The 25584-nt window shown below is 39.7% G+C and overlaps 1 protein-coding gene across 3 annotated transcripts in view; it reads left to right on the top strand.

Annotated features, from left to right (window-relative positions):
• LOC122880052 (testican-1-like) overlaps nt 1–25584 on the top strand; it is a 101838-nt gene that overhangs the window by 47142 nt on the left and 29112 nt on the right. For all 3 annotated transcript variants that reach the window (XM_044204782.1, XM_044204781.1, XM_044204780.1), the window contains 3 exons: nt 640–685; nt 11486–11557; nt 24011–24125. In XM_044204782.1, coding sequence (XP_044060717.1) covers nt 640–685; nt 11486–11557; nt 24011–24125 — 233 coding nt within the window. The remainder of the gene's footprint in view (nt 1–639; nt 686–11485; nt 11558–24010; nt 24126–25584) is intronic.

The raw sequence follows: 25584 nt of genomic DNA on the forward strand, positions 1-25584 counted from the left end.
GTATTTGGCTTTACAAATCCAAACCTCTTCTCAACTCAGCTTAGCTGAGACAAGCCAATTACTCTCTGTATTAATATTTTCAGCTGATGAGGCTTTCTCCATGACTGTAGACTATACTGTATCTGAACCATAAGAATAATGTGCACTTCTTCAAATATGATTGGAAACATCCCAACAGCTAAAATATAACACTACACTAATACTCTCCTCAAAATCCTTCTTCTCCACCTGTCATTTTTTCTAATAACAACACTTCTTTCTAAACAGTTTTTCAGATAAGAAGTCCATTTTGACCTTGACATTAAATGTTGTCCTAGTTAAACCCATTTTTTTACTAGAGCCTGTAACTTTCTTTACTCCCCAGTGTGTGTCCTGCAGGTTTCTCTGTATATTTGTGTCCTATTTTTAAACGTCCAAACAAGCTTCTACCTCTCGATGTCTCTCTCTACTGCAATCATTCATTTTTACAAAACACAAGTATGAAAGAACAAAAGGAGAGAAGAATGAGGACAGGATTTTTCAGCAGTTTGGTTTAGTATTTGGGCTGTTCTCTTTGTGGTCTACAAAATAATTCAATGATATTCTCGGCATTGAATTATTTTTTCATAACCCAGTTTCTTGTGTTGTGTTTCCACTCAGGATGACTACTTCAAAAGCTGGGCTCCTGCCAAGTCTCTAGACCAAGGTGAGTCCTGCTGTTTGTGTGTGATTCTAATGTTTGTGTTAATGCATACTGTCTATGAGACTTACTTTTAGATTGCTGACCAAAATGTGCCTGTAGCATCAAGTTTTGAAACCTGTAGTATTGAAATTTGGCATTGAATGCTTGACAAAATGGCTGTCTAAACAGTCTAAACAACATGAAACACTGACGCAATGAGAGGTTTGACATATTTTGTTAAATTCCTCAAACAAAGGTACCAAAAGAAGTATTATTTTGGAGCTAAAATGCAGGTATGGTGCGTCCTTTGGAATCTTCATTTAGTCTCCCGGTGCTTTTTAACCTTCCTGTAATGCACATATCTTTAATTAAGTCAAGAGAATAACTTTCTTTAGCTAGCAAAAAGACATTTCACACACAGAAGCTGTTATGACGATTATTGCCACAGGACAAAGCCCTTAAAGGAATGCTCATTTTTTACATTTTCTGTCCCTTTCAAGTTAATTGTAGTTGCCACAAATGAAAATATTTTTTATTAGTTTTGCCAAACATATCAGGCTCATTCACTCCCATTCAACTTCAAACATTTTGAAAGTTTGATTCCCTATTTCGTATGAATATGTACATTGAGGAGCACCAAAAGAGAAAGAGATGAGACAGAAGCAAACACCATAGTTCCGCTTTCTGCTTTAAAAAAAAAAAAATTAAAACAAGATTGCCCTTCTACGGTAATGTTAAGACCTGCGTCCTGTCACGACCCATTTAAGGCAACAGACAAATGGAAACAAGAATCTAACACATAGCATTAAACAGAATATAATGCTGGATTTTACACAGTTACATAACCTCATATGCAGGAGGTTTTATAAATGTAAAAAATATTATATAATTCAATGGTTAAAACTATATCTAATTAGGTGATAGAAGTAGTGCAAACCATCAACTTTTCAGTGATTTCAAACAGTAAGTTAATGTAGAGGGCGGTACGGTGGTGCAGTGCTTAGTAATGGCTGTTTTGTTAACTTATTTTATTTATTTACATGAATCATCCTTTACTCACGTCTTTTAATGGTACAGTTTATAGCATGTAAATTGGAAGGACTCCAAATGAAGTAATTGTGCTGTTCAGTGAGCTGTTGCCAAAAATCCAATCATATCTTTAAACATAGGTGTGTATGTATATGTGTGTGTGTGTCTTTTTCCAAGGTCAAATGCTACTACTTTTCACAGTTACGTATTGCTTATGGCAACAATGCCAAGTCCACTTTATCAATCACACTCAAGTGTGTAATGCTCTCAGACCCCCATTAACTCTTGACTAAACTCAGTTATTACACTGGCTTACTCTCGCTCACGCTCTCAGTCTCATTGTGTCACACACATGCTGACACTCATACACACACACAGTTTGGGTTGTTGATTGGACTGCATCTCTCTGAACAGCACAACAGACTTTAAATCTTTCTACCACTGACTATGTTCTGTTCTGTGCTGGCTTGGTTTTACATATCTAGCACAGTAACTGTAACTCTTCAGGGAAAGGTTTGCTGAGCAGGTTTATCTGGGCCAGCTCCTCGTGGATACTGAGCCTAATGAGAACAACCTCGCCTTGGTGCATCAAATTCTAGAGTTACTCTCTAGTTTCTCAGAAAAAAACTAAAGATAAAAAGTAAACAGAGCTTAATTCTCCTAACCAGAGACTAAATACATCTGATGTTATGGAGGAATCCTCTGTGCCAAAATCCAAAAGCCTGATTTAGATGCTAAAACAATGATGTCCTAACAGATTTTTTTTTTACTGTAGAGCTAGTGTATGGATGACTCACTGTTCTCCAAACATGGAGGCTCTGCTTTGTTTCCCAGTAAGGCCAAACCTTTAATAGTATCCAGTTTGACTGTGTCTATCAACATTACTCCTTATTTTATTAATGTTTCAGTCAATTAGGCCAAAGGCCAAACAGAGAGTGCCTCATTGTTGATTTCATGAACTATTACAGAGAATAATCAGAGGGAAACTACACTCACTTACTGTGTAGTTGTACACACACACTCAAAGTAACTTCAGTCACTAAAGTCACCCTTCACTTTTTTTAATGTTCCTGTGGTGATGTCCTTAAAGGAAAACTTCAGTTTATTACAACTTGGAGTTTATTTTTGTAACTCGAGCCATCCATTATATTGGTTAGGATAACATTGTACTCACCAAGTAAGGGTCACGCCAAATTTGTTTATAGCTGTTACATAACAGTACAAAGTACTAATTTCAACCCAGACCACGATCTTTCCCTAAAGCTTACAAAGACATTCTTGTGCCTAAACTTAACCAAACCTTAACCATAGCGTTGTCACATCTAGAAACTGATTTACTTTACAACATCAATGTGTAACAGTTTTGGAAGGAACAGACAAATGCTGCCGATAGGGGAGTCAGATCAGAAAACACTTCTGTGTATTGGACCTATTTTTAGCAAGAGATTTTAGTAATGACTTTGGTGAGTACAATGCTAGTGTAACCAATAGAACTGATGGCCAGAGATACGAAAATAAAATAGAGGATGCTGAAAACCTAAATGTGGTAGGAGACAGTAAATCCCAGTCTTTAGAAGCTCACAGTTGAAATCATTTCATGCATTTCTTTGAACGTTTATTACATTTAGAAAAATGTTAGAAATTATTCTTCCTGAAAGCCCTTTTGTTCTCTAAAATTTCTCTAGGCTCTTACACTGTCTACATCACATGGTGTTCTCCATGCATGTGAGTCACTGCAACATTTTAACAGGACAGAGTGAGGTGACTTTGTCCTCTTGAGAATGAGACATATGTGCACTTCTCTAGAGAGACATTCAGTGCATTTGAAGCATAGAGCAGCTTTGTGCCAATTACATTCTTTATGGGAGTGCATAAAAACATTTTTCTCAATCTTCTTTTTGCCTTGCCTGTTCTGCTGCAGCAATGCACTTCAATATGACCGCTCCCCTGCTGCAGAAATGCTAACATCACTATGCGCAGTTACTCCTACACAAACAGCACACCTGGGAGTAATGGACAGCAAAACAATTACACAGCGAATAAATAATGGGAATCAATCAGACAATCTGGCCTGCTTTGGGAGCATTTGCTGTTTTCATATGTCTGAATTACTTCTAGTGGGTCCCATTTTCACCCAGCTGGTACTACAGGCATCACACTTATAACTGTTAACTTTACGTTTTGACTCCAGCCAATGTCAGTATGACAGGAGTCAGATATGAATCATCCAATGTGGTGCATGATATGGGAAATGCCTGAATCCCTTTCCTAAACAAAGCTCCAATACTGACTTGATGTTTTGATGTCTTCCTGTGCTATAGCAAAGGAATGGGCAGCCAAAGAGACATTGTTCTATCTGAAGAGCACATTTAGGCTTTTGATGGATGAGAATCACTGAAGACTGTAGATAAGAATGAATTTGAGGAAATGTGCAATAAAGTGTACATGCAGAGTGTTGTAATCTCATAAAATCTGATGTGTGTGGTCAGATTAAAATAAAATAATGTATGACCACAGCACTTACTTGGGGTTCAATACAACTGAAAGTATTGCGGCATCAGTCACCACCTGCTGATCTCAGTTTGACTAATGAATTACTGGTCGCCCTTGGAGACTAATCAGCAGCAGGAAGGTTGATGGGGGGAGATCCAGTGCCCTGATTAATCACTTGCCGATTAATGCTTCCCTCCGCAGCATCTAACAAATGAAATCAGTGGGATCACAAATGACTTGTTGTTGATACCGAACAGCAAGCGATCAAATCCACCAGTGGTAAATCTGTTTTCCAGACTTCTTGTGGCTTAATGAGGTCCAGCAGTTGATTTGTAGCTTATTGTGGAGCTGTGGTAAACATTTATTCAAATCTAAACTAATCCCACTGAATTTAAGAAAACTTCAGAATCAGCTACTGTCTATAAGGCCAGTTGGCTGCTTTGCCTCACTGCAATGAACATATGTTCCACCTCATCAGTATACTAATATTATCCACATGTCAGGATCGTGCTGTTGATTTAGTTTTGCATGTAGTTCTAGTTTCTGTGTCACTCTGTTTTACTGTATCTGTTTGGCAACAGCAGGCCAAACAAAATTTTCTTGCAACAAAATCCTATAAAGTCTTTTATTTGTAGCTAGTACAATTTTCCCAGCCTGTGTTTTGCTGGGATGAATGGCTTTCCAGAGACTAAACAATGTTTAACAACATTAGAGGCTTATTTTACACTGGGCTTCTGCATATTATATGCTGATATTGTGGAATAATATTGTTAAGTGTATTTTAATCCAATCAAAGTTCTATAATGTGCATTTGACAGTAGATTTGATAAGTGCCTTGGGATGATGAAGGCTGTTTTGTTTTTAGGTTGGAAAAAGGCTATAATTTGGCATATTTGGTCATACTTTTATGAAAATGTTTTCTCTCTAAGAAGCTCCACACTGCATATACTGCTGAAGAAGCTGTTCATATGATGTAGGTGAAACTCTAAGTGCGTTTTAAATGCCAACAGAGCAGGATGTAGACCAATAACTTTCAAATAGTCACAATGCTTTATAATAGTCAATTAATGCTTTAAAACAGTGTAGTATTGGTAGAATGGCTTTCACTCCAACATATGTGGATACATTTTGTTTTGTTAGCATTTATGGTATAAAGCACTTGCCTTTGTTGTCTCCATATATTCATTGTTTATATAATGTGGATGGTGGCAACATGGGAGCACATTTTGAACATTAAAAAACCTCACATGCAATTTTTTTGGAAGACTGAAAAAGTCACAAACTTAACATCCTGTGGAGGTGAAGTTTTGTGTCGGTTTTTGGTGACAGGCAATTTACTAAACCCACAGAATCTTATATAAAGCAAAAATATATTCATACAGCAATACAGTGTACCCTGCAACCCTGCTTTATGTGTGTCCCCCTCGCTGCAGTCACGGTTTTCTCTCGTTCCCTTCTGCCGTTTCTTTAAACATTACCCTCACTTTCTCTAAATTCTCTCATCGGTTTCATTTGTTCTTCTTCAGGCTGTATACAGTATCTCTCACCACCTCTTCACTTCATACGCCTGTGCATTGTTTCTCCAGAGTTTTCTATTGTTTCTGACATATTGAGTTCATCAGATGGAAATTACATAATGATGAACAATGGCTGACTGTGAATCAACAGAGCACAGTGACATAAACACGCACACACACACACACACACACACACACACACACACACCAAATGCCTGTGAAAATGTGTTGTTAGTCATTTTCATGCATATTTGATTAATATTTTAAGAGATTTTGTTATTATTGTCACATTCCCCCTGTGTAATTGCAGTCTTGTCTCTTCTCTCTTTTCTTTCATCAACTTCTTTTGCCCAGCAGGAAATCTTTAGTAGAAAGACAACACAACAATACTCTCCAGTGAGAGGAGAAATGCAAATATTAATTTGTATTTCCAACATTGCTCCTTTGGTCAAAATTCACAGAGCATGATATTAAAGGATAGGAAAACAGTGATTAAATTAAACAGAGTTCTAGAAATAACACGTTGCACTTAAATGTCACAACCCCTCCTGTCTCCATCACGCATGCCATCCTTCGCAATGCCACATGAACTTGTTTCCATGGTGACAGCTCATTGACCTGTCTATTTACCAGTCATGGATGGTTAACCTGTATGTGTTATGCTTAATGCTGAGTTCTATAGCACTGTAAGGAGGTAGGTGTGTGTGGGTGACACTGGCCTGTGCCCCAGGCAGCCCAGCTCACCCTGTGGGTGTGATTAAACAGACATCTGCTTTCCTCAGATCAGGGCTTCATAGGTTCATGGTGCGCCAACACACTGCCCAAACCTGACCCAGGACCAATGAGTGAGAAGTTAAGTCATGTGAAAGAGAGTAAAAGTTTTACCATAGAGAGTCAAAGTCCCTACTTCAATCTATGTTCCACTAGCTTCCGTAACTCAATGCAATTTCTTTTTGAAAAAATTAAGCGTGTTCCTGGGCTTTACTTTCCATATTCCTAGACAAATCGGCATCTACATAAGCCTTCGTGATTTTAACAAAGTTAAACAATGATTACTTTGTGAACAAACAAAAATGACAGCTCCCATGAAACTTTTCCAGCACCACAGCGTGGGTATTTATGTCATCATAACTTGGTTATGGCCATATCAATAAAATTCACCAACAAGCTCCTCTAATGTCTCATCTTACCGACTTTTTAGCTGTGATCGCTAAAGACTTCTACAGCATTTTGTTCTCTCTGTCCTGCTGTTATTACAGGCACGTCTGAACTAACCATTCCCCCTCGACTCGCCCATAGACTCGCCCCTTTCGTTGAACCGTGATGTTTAAACCATGGTGGTCTAGGGCTTATGGGAAGGTCGTTTAAAAAATAATAATAATTAATACGATTATGTACCAAGGTTGGATTTTTAGTAATTTGCGTTGTTACAAATGTCAATGAGGAGATGTCACTAAAACAGATGCTGGACCTTTCAACTGCATTGCAACATCTTTATCAGCAGATGGCATTTGCTCGGTTGTTAGCTCAGTTGCCTTCCTGCGACCTAACTGAACTAACAACGATTGTGAGATGTAGTTGAAAGCTCCAGAAAAAAGCTAGTAAGAGAGCCTTGTGTTAAGATTGTTTTGTCAAACTACCATTTCCAACTTCAGGAAGCCTTTATGAGCCTCATAAAGAGAGTAATATGTGAATTGCTTCTCCTCAGTTTTTTACATTTCAGTAAACTGCTGATGGAAAACGTTCACTAGAGAACCTTTGATATTTATTATAATCTTTTAAAATTAGTTTCATTGTTGAGGCAAAAATATGTTGCAATTTTTTTGTCCATCATACCCAGGCAGAGGAATATGAGCACACACACCTACGTTAGCCTTTTTTTGTTCACACAATACACACAGTGAGCTCATAAACACACAGGCAAACACAAACATACACACACTTTGGTTGTTGCTTTCGCTCTCCACCCACCAGGGCCTGACTGCAGCAATCTGGAGTGAGAGCGACTGCTTTGTAGTCATTAAAATATCAGCCATGTCCTGACATTTACTTTTACTTTTTCCATTTACAAGGAGGCAGAAATACCTACTGTCAAACAATCTCATACACTCATTCATACAAGCTGAAGTCTACTGTTGACTATATAGCCACACTCTCTGTCATTTACATGAATTTAAAAACTGTTCACTTCTTTAACTGAGCTTTGATATGATAGGAACCGACTGCTTCTCTAACCATGTAAACACACTTAATGCTGTACACCATGTTACAACCATGTGTCCTCCAGGTCAGCTTAGCCTTCTTCCAGAGTCAAACTCTGAATTTTAATACTGGTTTTCTACATCTGCATTATTTTCTGCTTGGTCGTATCTGTAATGGCTGGAGATTTGCCCTGAAAAGGCCTTTAAGCCCAAGCAGAGAGACAGAGAGACGAGCAGGGAGAAAGAGTCCTTGGCAGCAGATAACAGTTGTACTGTCAGCAAGACCAATGTTAGAATCAGTAGTCTGGCTATTTCATTCTGGGTTCTTGTGTATGGGCATGCCCAACAGATTTGTGTGGCTGTGATTGCAATGCATTATCCAGGGAGCAGAGTCAAAGGGAGGATTACAAATGGCAGCCAGTGCCCCATTATCACAGCCAGTCCAGAGGAGCACAGGAGAGTCAAACTGGCACCAAGACACAACCAGAGGACACAATACAGACAAAGACAGAGAGAAGACAATACAAGTTAAGTTCACAATTAAAATTTTCAGGTGTTTACTACTCCTGTCCGTTTGCCTAATTAGATCACATAGTGAATGCTGGTTGCTATGGGAACTGCTTTGGCAGCATAAACAGAAGTCATTTGTGATGCACTCTGGTTTGGCAGTAGCAGCCACAAACAAAGCCTCGAAAATCTGGAGCTTCCAAATTGCCAATCAGCCTGATTAGACGTGACATTGTGTTTTCCCAGCAGAGTGTTCGTCATTGTTACATATTTCATCATCTATTTCTCCAACTCACTAAGCTTCTGTCTCTCTCAAGATATGCTGTCTGTCTGCTCCCATTTCTCATCGGCCCATCTTTAATCTCTCCTAACTCTGCCACTGCTTCTTAATACATTCTCATATAACCATCTTTGATCTGTGCCTGGAGGAGCTAAAAGAATCTGAAAGAGAGAAACTGATAAGAAAAGAGACAGATAGGACAACAAACAACAGTGGGCACCTCAGGTCCGTGTATTAAATGGAGAGTGAGCTGGAGCAAGAACAAATATCTCATTTCAGTGTAATGTGCTAAGGGCTTGTAGCTCGCTCTCCAGGCGTTCTTTAAACATTGTTTACCGCTCTGATTTTAATGGCTTGTTGGCCACATCATAAAAAGTGACTCAGTATCCATGACCCTCGGCTCAGCTCTTATCTCGCTCTTTCAGAGGGGTGAGCACTCGCAGTGTTGAGTCTTAACACATAAATGGGACTATCAGCTGAAACGCACTCGTACATGCTACAGTGATTTCAGGCGTATGCAGTAAATTAACCAGTCACACACACACATGGGCGGTAATCACTGATACCTGGAGCCTGCTGAGACGCAGAGGAAGGAAATACACACAGTCACACCAAGGGTATTGTTAATTTAATGAACAGATGAAGCCAATCATATCAGCAAAGCAGTTTAATTTCTGTTTAGGATGGAAAAGAAGAAATGGTATGGAAGAAGAGGCACTGAGGAATTAGTGGCCAAGAGAAATGGTGATTTAGAAAGGGTAAGCAGACGGCGCCACAGTGAGTAGAGTGAATTGTTACTGCCCTACACTTCCAGTTTAGAAAGGCAGAGCCAAAACCAACAACAAACTCAGAGCAAAATGAAGCTGTGAATCAATGGACTGCAGTGTTTGAACACTGCTGAACAGGCTGTTTTCAAGGGGAGATACACACAACAGTAGATCACATAGAGGGAAGAATGTGTGTGTATTTTGATTCTGCCCTTTGTGCCCCAGAGGCAATAGAGCCTCCAGTTCTCATCGTAAATTAGGATAAATAAACTTGAGAGGATGTGAGCAGACAGCCGTTGCTAGCGATCATAGAAGGAGCCCTCAGGCTAAATGCCAGCATGTGAAAGTGACAGTGGCATCAGAGAGTCTCGAGGGAGGGAGGCAGAGGGAGATACAAAGATATACAGACACGAGGCCTACAGAGAGCACTTGAGAGAGATTGCTTGCAGTGAGGATAACTCAGAGATAAGAAAGTCATCCAATAATGAGGAGAAGAGGGGTATGGCAAAGAGGAGAGAAAGGAAAGAGTGGAAGAATAATGAATAGAGGGCATATTGACAAAAAACAAAGTTGTACTAACTTTTCTGCCCCCTCCCTGGTCATTATATACAGTCCATGGTCAGTCCTTGTTCAAAAGCCTTGCTCGCTAATAAATACAGGAGATGGATGAGTTTGGGAGTTAATCATCTCAGGGTGTTAATGTCACAGCCTACAGACAGACATGACAAACGTCCTGTACCTCAGTGTTTCGCTGCTCTGCTCCCTCCCTGAGGCTCTGCCACCACTGGCCTGCTTCCATATGGGATGTTGTACTGCAGTCTGTGTGTGAGAGGGAGGATGGATTAGTGTTTTTGTATCTAGATGGATAGGTGCATTACTTCGCTTTCTCTTGGCTGAGTCTACTTGTTTTTGTGGTCGGTAATGATGCTGCGATGATTATTCCCTTCACACAAAAAAAATTATGTTTGTGTCACTTTGCAGCACCACCGAGTCTGGCTTTGGATTTCGCAATATGTTTCAGGAGATTAAAAGCATTATATCATAACATACTTGTTTTGGATTGTGAAGTTGGGGATCTGAAAGCAGATGTTATCATCGGTTTATTGAATATTTTAAAAGAATTGCTCAACATTTTAAGAATGACTTACTTAATATTTGCTTACTTTCCAAGATGAGAAAATTGATACCACTCACATGTCTGCCCATTAAGTATGGAGCTGGAGTCGGGAAGTGATTAGCTTAGCTTAGCATAACACAGGAAGCAGGTTTAAATAGCTTGCCTGGCTCTCTCCAAAGTTAAAAATAAACCAGCAGCTCTAAAGCTTAGTAACTAACACATTGTATCTTGTTTATTTAATCGTACTGTAGCAAGGACTGTTGCCACCATGAGTTAAAGAGTTTCCCTTCGGGGATCAGTAAAGTATTTCTGATTCTGATTCTGATTCCCCAGCACAGACACATACGTATGTTTCAAAGGTAACGTCTTTTATCAGCACACTCCGCTCACACACACAGTCTTATAAATATATATATATATATATATATATTAAAATATATATATTTATATAAATATAAAAACACAAACAAACCCAAACACACACGATTTTGGTTATCCACCACTACACATACAAAACAGAAATGTAAAAACAACAACTTGAAGTTTTAGGAGAGTTGTAACATGTTGTAACAATTTCATGCTGAGCGCAGTTGTGCCAGGCAACCAGCAGAGACGTTACGTTGTAGTTTTTACATTAGTGCTTGACTACAGATTAAATAAAGGAGATATAACGTGCTAATTAGAGAGCTTTGAAGGTGCTGATAGGCGTATTTCTGAACTTTGGACAGAGCCAGGCTACCTGTTTCCCCTTCCTTCCATTCTGTATGCTAAGCTAGGCTAATTGACTCCTGTCTCCAGCTCCATTCAATGTTATCTTCTAACGCACATAAGAATATTTCACAAAATGCTTAATTATTACTTTAAGCATGTATGAACTATTCTAATTATTCTGTTTTGTTTTTCTCTTTTTTAGAGCGAGAGGCCGAACCTGGCAGATATGGAGACCCAGGAGCTCACTCAAGCTCAGTCAAGACAGTAAAGGATGGTGAGTTTTTGTTCATCATTTTCATCAGGATTGGAAGGTTTTAAGTGACTGGAAGAAATAGCTTCTGCCAACATGCAGCCAAAAGTTGGTTGGTACTGTAACCTGCCTGTTCTTGCTGTTCGAGCTGAGTTGGTTAATCTGATTTAGCTCTAATATACCATATGCTGTTGGGCTATAATGATCTCAGTGCTGATCTTTTTGTCTTATAATAGTGAGATCCACAATCAGATCATTCCAGATTACCAGGTTTAATGAGAAATAAATGCTTTGATAGCCAGTCATTGATGTTCCACAACATATTGTAGCATTGCTTTACACTGAGTTTAAATTGTTCTGCTCTGCTGTCTCAGCTGCAGAAGCCATAAAATGGTGGGTATAATACAGCAGTGTTTAGTACAATTAGTTCTCCACCCTGTCTCAGGTTGTGTGCAGAGATGTCAGTATGGAAGGGATGGAGATAAATAAGCTTACAGCTCGTCGTATGAACCAGATAGATCCATGGCTAATGCACACAGGAGCTATTTCCAGGGTTAGCTTCAGTACTAACATAGTCTGTAATGCATGCTAACATGAAAACTGTAATTGTAGATTTAGCAAGTGGGTAGTGATATACTAAACTAAATATTTCCCTCTTCAGAACACAGTAGCATACCTGTCAGTTCTGGTGTTTGAGCTTACAGCTTACCAGAGTTTAACAAGCTAACGTAGGTGTAGTGGGCTGAAATCCTCTGTTATATTGTTTGTTTGAGATTACAAAAGATAACATCAAATACATTCATGATTCTAATTGAATTCTGCAATATATGGAAAATGTATTCCGTTCACTTACTTTTGGTCAGCTTTTGATGATGTCTAGATGCTTTATTTTTGCATCACGTTTTTATATCTGCAGCACAGCATATATTTAGTTTTTTTGAACATTTAGCTTGATTTACTGAAAATGCAGAGAAAGATTTAATCATTCAAAATTATTTTATAACTTTGCATGATTCATTTATGTTTAAACTGTATAAGGAAGAAGTGTGGTACCTATAATGATATGGAGGACTTTATTATTTACTTCTTAGCTAAAGCAGTTCCTTGACTGCTATTTAATTTGATAATACTGTAAAAAGGAGTTAATAAAATAATTTAATAAAATAATTTACACACAAATAATAGAAACAATAGCAAGTTATAGTGATTCATAAATAGCCAAATAAAACAATTAGTGAATAGTTAACATAAAATTAATGAATCCCTTCACCCTGTACTCTGTGGGAGATGGTGAAAAACACATAGCTGTCATGTCTACTCACCTGAAGTTGATGACAAGGCACACCCATAAAACTTTAAAGACAGCAGAATGAGTTACGAGTTATTCATTTCAATAGCATGCACATTTGGTGCACAAACAAGTTAAAGTGACAGCTAATGAGCGTTCTCAATACAATACATGGCAGATAGGTTTTGCCACAACAAGGCTCCAGAGTGCTGCTTAGAGCTGCTTAGAGTCCATTTGCCAGACTTGGCAAATGGAAAACTATATGGGGTACCAACTGGTAAATCAAATGCCATTTGAAATGCGACTGATGCACACATTGTGTTCTGTTTGTTAGGTAATTACAAAACCAATTACACGTGTTTTGAACTAATTCAATGGTAGATAAGCTGCATGGTAACATACAGTAATCCACAGTATCAAAGCCTAGATAAATCTACAAAAAGAGCCGCAGCCATAATGTGCTGCTGTGAGATTCAGCCTGAATAAATAGTGTTGCTTTCTCAGTACATCTTCATGTACTTGAGTCAGTTCAAACGCAGATGTTGCGGTCTGTGGTGAAGGTTTGGATATTTTTAGTTATTTACAGTTTTTCTTGTTTTTGAGTCCATCCTGATCAGCTCTGATGAAACCTGTGTCAGTTAACAACACTGCAGAGCTACCCCTCATGTGCTATATCGGCAAACAAGCCTTACTCATTTCCCCTTTAAATGGAGCAAAATGTGAGATTTTGAATTACATATCGTATCAAGTTACTCTCCATTCTTCCATTGTCTACTCTGTGGTGTGAGTCACTATGTGGTGTAGTAGTCTTGCTGGGGACATAATGTGTTCAGTTGTGCACACAGGCTTTGTCTTTTAGAAAAGGTGTAAAGAAAGAGGACATTGAAAAGGGCTTTTAAACTTAGAGTGTGGTCTGTCTCCTATTTGTCACTCTACTACATGCTTAAAGTAAAAGGATGATCTAATGGTCACACAAAGCTTTGGGATGTCATATCTGGTACTGTTGTTTTTTGAGTAACATTAATAAAATCGTGACTATGAGTGGATAATAACAGGAGAGGAGACTCGATGGAAGTAGAGGAGATACAGATCTACTCTTACTCATTCACAGTCACACACACACACACATGTGCACACGCGCACACACACACACACACACCCTTCAGCTTCAGATTAATGAACGCCTCAGTCTAGGATAGTGCAAAAACATTTAATTATCCCTGACACTGAAGGTGAGGCAAGAGCCCAGATCTGTCATCCACCTGCATGTGTGTGTCTGTGTGTGTGTGTGTGTGTGTGTGTAATGAGGAGGAGGAAAAGAGGAAGAGATCACAGTGTGTCAATGAGCCAAAGAATCAGGCTGTAAGTCAAGTGTGTGGTCTTTCATTGTGACCTCTCCTGAAATTGACTAAAGGTCAAACTGGCACAAACTCCTTGTCTGGCAGGAACACGTGGTCAGTTAAGACTCTGGGGGATCTTTTTTGTAAAGCAGAAGAAAACCGACCACTTGACAGTGTACAAGTATAAAAAAAAATCTTGAATGAATAAAATAAAACCTTCCCTTCCTGCACAGCTGCAAACCATTCACTTCTAACCCTGCCATGATCAAGTAGCCAAAAATACAGTTTCTTTAATAATCAGTCGATGAGTTTAATTCTAAATACAAAAGAAGAATTTTATTCTGCATTAAAATATCAACAATCAGAAACATTTTACAATCATGATAGTGATGCACACTGAAGTGACCTCAAGATCTGTACTTATAAATTGTTGTGTTTTCATGTTGTCATGCTAGCGCCGTGGCTCTAGGGATAACAGTGTCGGTGTGTCAGTCCAAGACTTTGGTCCAAACTGAAATATCTCAACAACTAATGGATAGATTGGCACAAAAGTTTGTACAGACGTTCATGGTCTCCAGAGGATGAATCCTACGTACTTTGATCCCCTGACTTTTCCTCTGAGCTGAGCTGAACACAAACACACACAGACACACATGGTCGGTGCGTCCATTGTTAGCTAGCTACAGTTAACATCTGGGCAGTTGGTACATTTCCTCTTTTGTCACAGTCTAGCATTTTTGCGCGAATGACGCAAGGTGTAAATTAGCTTTGCTTTCAGTCTGAACACGCCTTTAGTCTTATTAAAATATGGGCTCTTGAAGTTATCAATAACACAGTGAAATGTGCCAAAAGGTGGGTGAGCATTCCTATGGAAGCCCAGTATTAATGTTGAGTTTCAGGTAGCCCAACAGATAAGATGTTTTGAAATGAAACCGTTCGTATACCACATGTTAGCCACCTCACAATCTGGTTTAACTGGCTGTAATCGGCAGACTTCCAGTTCTTTCTTTGTGAGGGTGGATGTAGTTAGACGCCAGCATCGACATCTGCCATTGTGTGCGTTTCTTTAAGTGTGTGCGTGTTCCCTCCAACCAAACCAATTTCATGCATATTCTATTTTATTTCTGCTCTCTCAGTTCTCCATGATGATGATTAGAATTGTAGACACACTTCAAGCAGAACAGGTTATGTATATCTTTATTTAGACTGTGACAATTAGCAACTTCCACCTGAAATGAATGTCCTCTTGTTTGCGCATGTTGTCCTTAAATGCATCTTTGCTCCTTTGCTTTGAAGCTTTCTTCAAAGACTGTTTGATTATTTGCTTTCATAGCGTTTCTCTAAAAAATGCTTTACTGCCAGCAACATCTTCCCAAAACATCCTCTTTCAGGGATTTTCACAATAAAGTGTGAGTGTTCATGTGCTGTTGTGTGTATAATAGTTGTGTGGCAGTGATGAATATTCAGTTTGTAAGCGATAGTCAATAGCCCCTTTCTCTCCAGATATTTTTCTCCCATAAGCCACTGTGGTTTCTTCTCTGACATTCAGACTGAAACAGCCTGTTTATCTTCTCCGTTCCTCAGTTACATCCACAATAATATGATTTGCCCATGTTTTCAATAATTAATTTTATGGATGGTGAATCCGTTCTATCACGACGTCCTCCCTGAGGCCCTCGTTGTGCTTTCATCCCTCCATCATTCTTCTCTGTCATCCCTCGCTCCAGTGCCTCTTATAGGCCAGAGGCCAACTGTCAGACCCTGAGGAATGTTCACAAGGCAGAGCCAAAAGGAGATTTTATCTCCCCCTGATCTGTTTATCTTTCTCTTCCCTCTCTCCATCTCTTGTTTTTCTCTTTAGACCCCCAGGTGAAAGAGAAGAAACACCTTTTTAATTTGTTTATCAAAGCCTGAAAGTGATGCTCATTTTTCTAATAACAGTCGAGAATTTGTCCTTTGGGAATGGTTGTTGAAGCTCTTGTTTATTTAATTTCAAACTTGTTTATTTGCTATTAGAAACAGTAGCTGGGGAGAGCAAACAATGGCGAGCAATGGAGCATGGTGTCGATAAAGGAGCACACACACCCATACACACAGATTACAAAAACATCCCGTTGAACCATGTCCGGCTCAGCAGCAATTAATTTGAGGTCACCCTCTACTCTCTGACAGGGCTTGTTGTCGATGTGGCCTCTTCTACTGGACTCTGACTATCTTTATTATCCAATCACTGCACTCCATTCTGGCCACCCTCCAGTATTAGAGGACACAGGAAGAGTGTTTTATCTTACGCTTCTCTTCTCTTGCCACTTTCCCCTGTCTCTTAAGGAACATTAAGGGTAAAAAAAAGGGATAAAAATTCTTGAGGAGACAAAAAGTGGATGAGTAAGGCAACTTCCTGTCAACTTTAATTGTAATAAAATTTTACAGCTTCAAGTATAATGGGCTTTTCTGCCAGGAATCCACTTGGAAGGGTTGCAGCAATTAAATGGCTTGAAGATATGTTCAGGGTTGGATCATCCAGGAACTTATTAAATTAGGATATTTTTGGACACTGAAGACAATAAACTGCCATATTTGCAGCTTGCCTTAATGAATAATAGTGCAATGAGAGAGAGCAACAATGACGCTAATGCAGTTAATAGTGATTCAGTTACTATAGACTGATTCTACATTTTCCCTGAGAATGTATGAAAATCATGACCTTGTGTACTCCAAACTATTGCACACTGAAATTCCCCTACAGTATCCCATTGAGCGTATCCATTTAAACAAAGGATGTTATAAAGCACTGATTGTGATTTAATGACTGTCTACCGGGTCTACAATTATTCAAAACAGTTACTTGTTTTTGTAGGGTGTTGGTGTCCATGTCATACAACTTTCAGTCTTCACTACAACTTCCTTCAGTAGTCAAAGGGATGAGAAAGAGACATATTGTTGGACATACAGTCTAACATACAGTATATGTTAAAAAACTACACATGGGTATTTTGTGAGACTGGTGGGTCAAGTCTATATATCAGTTAATCTGTCAAGAAGAAGAATTTTCTTTCCAAAATCAAATATCCAGTATTTGAAAGCTTGACATTTACAAAAATTAAATCACTGCTGCAACAGAAATTAAACAACTTCTACTGTTAAATGTCATTAAAAAGCAGATTTTCCTACTTTTTATTGAACTTTAATATATACAGAATCACTAAGTTGAATAACAATGGGTCTCTTAATTTTCTTATGCCAACAGTATGTTTCTAGCTCTCCTCTGGCTGGCTGTGTTTGCCCTGTGGCTCTCTGTGGGCTCTGAGCTGTGGACTTGGAGGGAGGGAGGGAGGTGACATAAGTCAATATATGAACCTGCTTCATCCACAGGATGGATGTACAATGTGCACAAGAGAGCACTGTAACTGTGGTAACAGCGAGGGCAGAATGGTGGTAGGTTTATTAACACCAAAGGAACAAAGCTATGATTGCTGAGACATAAGTACGATGGTGAGGAGAGCCGGTGACTTGTCAGACATTTATTAAAACCACAGAATAGATAAAAAGGCAAATGCTTCCAAAACAAATTGAAAAAACAAAACCTCTCATAGCATTCAGATATCCCTTTACATGTACAGAGAGATTTTATGAATCACTTTTAGATAATATATACACACATATATATGGACATAATTTTCACATGAGCTTGATGAAGATGACTTTGATCTTTATGTTCAGTCAGATGAAGCTTATTAGAGTATTTTTTCTAAGATGCAGCACAACTTTTGATTTCAGCAGGGAATATATTTTATTTTATGTACTTGCTGTGCTCACTGAGCATGAGCTACCAACCAAGGAGTATATTGATTCCCCCCAGTATATAAAAGCAGATCTGACCAGATGGTAGTGGGTTGATGCTGGGTTTGCAGCAAAAGCAGAGCTTTCAAAGCATGCAGCAACACAGCAGTGAGATGTACAACAGCCACGAGGTGTCCATGTCAACAGATTTTGAAAGTCAGATTGTAAAAGTCTACAGCTCCGCACTGTACAAGGGTATTTTGGTCCTAAATAACAGCTGTCAAGTGGTCACAACTTTGGTCAGTGCATTTGGAAATGAATTAATTTAAACTGTGGCACAGCCCCCTTCACCACCCCAAACTCCTCCTACTGGCCCCTTGACACTGTGCAGACCAAAATTGACAATCGAAAGAGCAACTTGATGAAATCATTGGTCGTCAATCAAAAACAGTAGTCCTAGATTACACTGTGAGACAGGTCCACCAGTGGCCAATTTAAAGCTTTGGCAACCAAAGGCTGCATCAAAATTGATGATAGTGTCTGAAATTTAGGACCAAAATCCCACAATGTGACATGTCTCTGCTTGCATCAGTTACCCAACTTATTAAGTTAGATGGATCTAATATTAGACCCACATGTGACACCCAGTTAACTTGTGAGATTGTTGTTGTCACAGAGTCTATAGGCGCCTTTGCGTGTTATATTTTTGGTATTGTTAAATTAAGATTTGATGTTCATGTTTGTGTTAGGGGGATTAGTTCTCCAAGCCAAATCCTCATCGCTGCTCAGATTCTTTGAGAGCTTCATTAAAGAGCATTTTCCACCAAATGTAACTATAAGACCATTTGCTATAATTAGTCTCTGACTGAAATACTCAATAAGATTTTACACAAAATAGTGTTTATATCCAAACAAATGTTTGAAAACAACAGTCAACACCAAACTGTGTCAGTTTCAGACTTAGAGAAGTGTAAAATGTGCCCAACTTAAATTCAAACTGAGGACATTTGTGTTCATTTGTTAATGATCTGCTGTTGTCTTGTGCCCTTGCTACCCTCAGCTACAGCTTTGCCAACTCTTCCATCTGTCTCACCCCTACAGACTGGTAACATAGCACCCAGGGGTCATCAGTCAGCCGTACATAAGGCCAAGGACAATGGCTAGACAAATTGGTAGTGGTGTCTGTGTGCAGAACTGTTGCTCTTGCTCACAAACCGTAACTGTAACATTATGAAGAATACTCACATGACTTGCTTCTCCCTGTTTTTTACTCCCTTATCAGCTACCAATTTCAAAGCACTGCATCCTCACAGTTTCTCCATTAAGCAGTGTCTGATGAAGAAAAATAATATTTACTTCACGCACACACACAGGCACAAATCCTTTACACTTGTTCATTTGGCAATGTCTTATCAGCAGCAGACAACCTTATTCATTTACATAAATCAATAACATTTTCAAGGTAAAAATGTGGTTTAAAGTGTGAAAAGGAGTTTTACATGGCACTTTGGAATGAATGGATAAATGGATATGCAATAAGGCATGTCAAGTTATATTGCTCATGCATATTGACTTCTTCACACACACACACACACACACACACACACACGGATGAGAATGAAGTCACACTTAAGATTAGAAAGAAGAGAGGGGAATAAAAGGAGATGAGAGACTCGTATTGAGGAAAGTGAAAGAGAGGTGGCGAGAGTGCTGCAGTGCTCCTGCATTACAATTGATTGGCTGGTTTAACCGCCAATGCTGCTCACTCAAGCTTTAAATAGATGGATAAAACTCTCTTTTACCCTACTCCCTTCTATTCACTTCTCTTCCCCGCCTCCTCCTCCCCCTCTTCATCCTGTCATTTTCTGCACGCCTTTCCTTTCCCTATCTTTCCTTGACTCGTATCTCTCTTTTCTATCCTCTCCATTGCTCTCTGTTTTCCTCTCCTCTTTTCTTCTCTTTTCACTTCTTTTCTCCTCTCCTTTAATTGTCCTCTTCTCTCCTCTTTTCTAGTCTTTTCTCTCCTCTCCTCTCCTCTGCTCCTATATATACCATAAATATTTAAATCACATCAGCTGGAAATGATTTCACATTCAGATTCACATTAACTTTTTTACTGTTTATGAGAAAGTTTTAACTGCGTAATCATCTACATGTGATGCTTTGCATATTAGTGTGTGTAGGTGGATAAACTGACTTGCTCATTTGTATGTGTGTGTCTGATTTACAATTTGTCTGAGAGCAGAGGTCATGCACTAATGCTAAATTGTCCTCCAATCCAGATACGAGACTCCTTTTTCCCAGATCCTTCCTCTCCCCATCTCTCCTCTCTCCTTTCATCTCTCATTTCCTCACAGTGATAAAGTCATTTTGCTGCGAAGTGAAATAAGATGGGATTCCTCCCGAACTGATAGACGGAGGTGAGGACAGGCCCAAATAAGCATGCGAAAGAAACACACAGCAGAGCAGACAGCTATCAGGAGGAAGGTTGACATATCATCTCTCTGCATTCTGGGGAATATGAGAGGGCATGCACGCTTGTTAATTTGTTTTTTTGTATCTGTGTGTGTGTTTTACAGATTGTAAAAGTGTGTTGCTCAGTTATGACAGATGTGTAGTGTACTATGAATCTCTTCCCTTGAGACTATCTGAGCTTCACCATCTTTATTGTGTGTGTCCGTTCATACACCTCAAAGATACATGAAAGCTCTCCCATATCCTCTGGCAGCTGCAGATATGTTCAGAGTTACATATGTTAAGAATTGATATGTGTGGGTGTTCATTCATTCTTATAGATGGTTGTTGAGATTACGGAGTTACTGCGAGCAGAGACAAGAAAAGCGCCATAGTGTTTGACTCTCTGGCTGATTTAACACTGATAAACCAGCATGTAAACAGCAGCACGCTGTGTGATCAGGTCAGAAACTTGTTGATGTTCACAACAGACACCAGCTGTGGCTCAAACACAACCCATTAGGCCCCTAATGGAGACAAGGCCACTCTTGTTTTATGATGTTAACAGCCACATGCTAATGACTTGTACATAAAGCTTTGATCTGTATACTCTGTGCTCAGTCTTAATTAACTTGGGATTTGAAATTATTTTTAGTTTGTTCACCATGGTGACTGCATGTGGTCTTTGTATGTGGTTTAAAATCTACTTTGTCTTTGATCTCATTTCATTAGTGTTGTCTTTTTTGTTGGTTTTGTTCATTATAAGGGCTTTTATCTTTCTTTAATACTGACACTGACTTTCCAGTCCAGAGTCCACTGCCTGATGCATGTCTCTGACTTTGTACTAATGAAGGTAACTAGTTAACTTAAGTTTGGGAGCAGGTCCCCGCCTCAACCACACCTCTAATCACCTGTCAATCCTACTTATTATAATACCTGACTAACCCATCCTGTCCTGTTTGTCTCAGTTTTCTCGACAACAGACCGTGCTTCGTGCTTAATTGCACCCTTGCATCAATCTAAAAAGTTGGACTAAGGCTACCTTCCCTTACACCAGGCAATGATCTGTTTAAAAGCAAATTTCCTCCAGCCATGATATTCCCCCAGCAATCAGACCTCAGCAGAGCTGAGGTGCACATACGTCGGCCTCATGGGCACCTCCACTTAAGTTCCCCTAATGAGATCTTTCCAACTCTGGATCGATCTCAGGCTTCCTCTCCTCCATCCACAAGGGCCAAGAACCGTGGTCGCCATAGGCTTAGCCGCAAGTGACAGCTTCAACCCTTTCCTCATCTGCCGCCTCCCCATGCACAGTTCCTGGCAATCCACCATCTGGCACACTCACAGCGTGCCCTCTTCCTCACATCAGCCATTTTCATATCATCAATCCCAACCCAACATTAGAGATTGGAATGTGGCCCGTCTCCAATGCGCGCCAAAATGGAAAGGCATTCTGTTCAACCACAGCAACAATAAAGCCAGGTTGTTTCACCTTTATTCAGCCTCCATCAATACGCCAGCAAAAACAAACACTGAGCCTCCCGCGCTTCCAGCATCCAAGCCAGAGCGATCCATCTCCAGGATCGTCACACATGACATCACAGTCAATCCCACTTACAAGTAGCAACCCAAGAGCCCCACCCAGTGACCCAAGGGGCCCCACCACAGGCTAACCAAGTTGGCTCTTCTCAGCCTCCTCCTTCATGTCCTGCTAGTCTGTCCTTTTTCCCCTACCTCCCCAACCCCAACCCCATCCCTTCCCGATAACCAAATGTTTTTCCAAGCTTGTAATAATCATTGCACACAGCAGCACCACCCTCCTGGCTGGCTTAATCATTTTATCGCCCTTCTCCCATCTCTCCCACATTACACCAGTAGATTCTCTCCGGCAATTCGTAGATGTAGCCCAGCTCCTTCAGCCGTCCATTCTGTCAAAGACAGAATGCAGACATTTACACCAAACGGCAGCTTCTAGCCCTTCTCGGCCACCTCAGTTATGCCATATGCATAATTCCTCAAGTGAAACCCTCGCTGTCCAACCTTTTAACCAAAGCAGCAGCTATCCCCTCTCTCCAAGCCATCCTGTAAGACGCATGCAAATGGAAATGCTTCTTTGGCAACACGTCCTGTTTTCTTGGAACAGCATTTCCTTCTTCTACGACTACATCACTTAACCCAAAGACATCCAACTTTACACTGATCCAGCACGTTATGTCTATCTGCAGTTTTATCACCCACCCGTTACGCTCTGAAAATCTGCTCCTCAATCATCCAGACCTACTTATCAGGAATCAGCTTTTTCATCAAACTAGTTACCAGTAGCCATTGTCCTTATACCTCCTGTGTTTCCTCAGCCTCTGCATCCATTCTCTACATTCAGGCCATGGTCAACTTAACTATAGAATCCATGTTCTTGGTGGATTCTTTCGGCTTCCTGTGGTGTTCTGAATTCACCCCAACTTCATCTACCTATAATCCTTCTCTTTATCCCAGTCTTACTTCTGACTCTTTCATATTCACACTTCGGAGAAAATTGACCAGCAGAGAGCTACATTCCCCATCTACATTTTCTCATGCTATACAAGCCACTGACCAAATACATCAGTTCCAGGTGTGCTGCCAAGGCCTTACCTCAAGACCCACTCTTTCTCACTGAAATTAAGTCCTCCGCATTTCAGAACACTATGCAAGCCATTCCTTCTGCATTGGAGCAGCTTCCACAGCAGTCAGGCTGGGCATTTCAGATCAAACCATTCACATCCTCAGTCGCTGGTCATCTGGCATATTGCTCCTACATCCACAACAATCTTAGTGATGTCAGTCAAGCTCAAACTCACCTCAGCTCCATTTAAATCTGTTGACTCTTTTAGGGGCCCATAGGGCCCGACTAAACTCCCGAGACGGATCCGCCACATTGAGGCTCCTCCTCCCTGGCCTTCAATATATCCATCCCAGACCGGCCTAAATGGACAAATTCCTCCTCCACATTCATCCCCTTCCACAAATCCATTACTTCCTCATTCCATTAAACCTTTAAAGTCACATTGTTGTGGCGTGGTCCTTGCTAGTGAAAAAGCTCTTGTCTCTCTTTTACACTGACCGTGTCTTTTTCACCTCCTCCACCTTCTGTTTTCTCTCTTTTCTTCTGTCTGTCAAATGAAAGGGTTTGTGCTGTTAGCCTAGTGTGAAATGACACAATGTTCAGAGTCAATGAGCTGCTTTGATCTTTTGTCACCCTGGACACCAGCCAGCTGTGCCTGGCTGCCATGGCGATAATGTCACTGTGGAGATTGATTTGGAAGAAGATGGGGTCGCCGCTCAGAGAGAATAGTCCTCATTAAGCAGCTCACACCGCAGAAAACTCGACGTTTACTTCATACCTTTTACCATTCTTCTTCTCCGTCTTTCTCTCCAACTCATTATTTTTCTGCCTGCTTCAGTTAGTAGAACGTAAGAATCTGCCAGCTGGAAAACCAAAAGAACAGCTTGATGTTTTGCTGCATCAACTTTCAACTTCAACACTACATTGTGCTGATTCTCCTCCTCTGCATGATTCTACTAACTTATTTTTGCTGCAGCTCAGAGATTAAGTTTATCCCTGATCTCTCCCCATAGGTCCAGATGCCACCAAGGACCCCTGTCTGAAGGTGCGCTGCCCTCCTCACAAGGTGTGTGTCAGCCATGACTACCAGACAGCCATCTGCACCAATCACAAGCAGCCAACTCACAGGTAAGAACCAGTGACATTGACATTTTTTTAAAACCCCGCCTCAACAGGTAGAGCGGGCCATCCACAGGGTTAGCAATTCGAAGTGTCCTTAGGTAAGACACTGAACCCCAAATTGCTCCTGATGGTCAGGCCAGTGTGTGTGTGTATGAATGGGTGAATGAGAGGTAAATTGTAAAGTGCTTTGGATAAATGGCTATATAAATGCAGCCATTCACCATTTTTACCATTTTACTTCCTCATTGTTTGGGGTCTCACAGATCCTACTGCTGTATGTCTAAAAATGTTAAATTAATCATTTTTCCACCTTATATTTACCTAGTATTTTTTCTATTCTACTGACCTTATTAACCTCCAATAGGTAGAAAAATATTGAAGTGGTAACTCTTCTCTTTGACACAAACGGTGCTTGCACAATTGATGAAGGTGACAAAATACAGAAATATACTTATTTATACTATAAAGCATTGTTATTACTCCAAATAAGGAAATATTCTGTATTGTTTATGTTAAATGGGTTATGCATGAAGAAATACATATTTCTTTTGTTTGCCAAAAAGTGATTCATAAACAAAGAAATTTATTATATGTTATCCTACATCTTGATATTACAGGTTAGACAAATTACACCCAGCAGAAGTATGCGATGAAGATACATTTTGTGTTTTATGTTAGCACTGTGTAAGAATCCAATCGGCTTCAGTGACAGACATACAGGCACATATTCTTAACACCAATTAATTTTAATAAAACTATCAGTTTGCTCTTTGGACTCTGTCAGTATCCAATTTCTTTGTGTTTTCAACCTTGTTATGTTGCCAAATTTAAGGTTTTTCAATTTTTCAGTTCAAGAAGCATTTCCCTCAAAAGACATCGGAATGTTTTGTGTCTTTCTTGAGTTTAATTGATTTCCTCAAGTCATTAGCTCCTAAGATACTTGGTTTTAATGCTTTTCTTTGAATTGTATTAATTACATGTCCTATTTGCTGCTTAATATGTCAAACTCTTCACCTGAAATCTGTATTTCTCCAACATCATCACTCACTGAGGCTTTGGACCATGATATTATTTTATCTACAAGTTAAATTAGTTGCAGTAATTAGCATAACACAGAATCAATGTCCTCTGACGGGGCAAATCCAGACTTCTGCTCTCAAGAAATTTGCAAACAGGTGTTGAGAAATACAGTTAATGTACACAATGTTGCAGCATGTATATTTAGGAGATGATTCATCATTGTTATTCACTGCTAACAAAATTGCTTTTTGGAAGATGCCCTGAACGCACTTTGGTATTACTGTTGTGTTAACTAAAATCCACAAGCAAATTAATTTTGTTCTCTACTAAGAAGCTGTCAGCACAAAAGCATAACTTCTTTTTCTTCTTCTTCTTTTTCCTGTTGAAATTGATACACAGACTTCTTGACTTCCCTTACTGGGCGATAATATTTGGCTGCAGGCTT

The sequence above is a fragment of the Siniperca chuatsi genome, linkage group LG8, assembly GCF_020085105.1.
Source record: "Siniperca chuatsi isolate FFG_IHB_CAS linkage group LG8, ASM2008510v1, whole genome shotgun sequence".
Classification (NCBI taxonomy): domain Eukaryota; kingdom Metazoa; phylum Chordata; class Actinopteri; order Centrarchiformes; family Sinipercidae; genus Siniperca; species Siniperca chuatsi.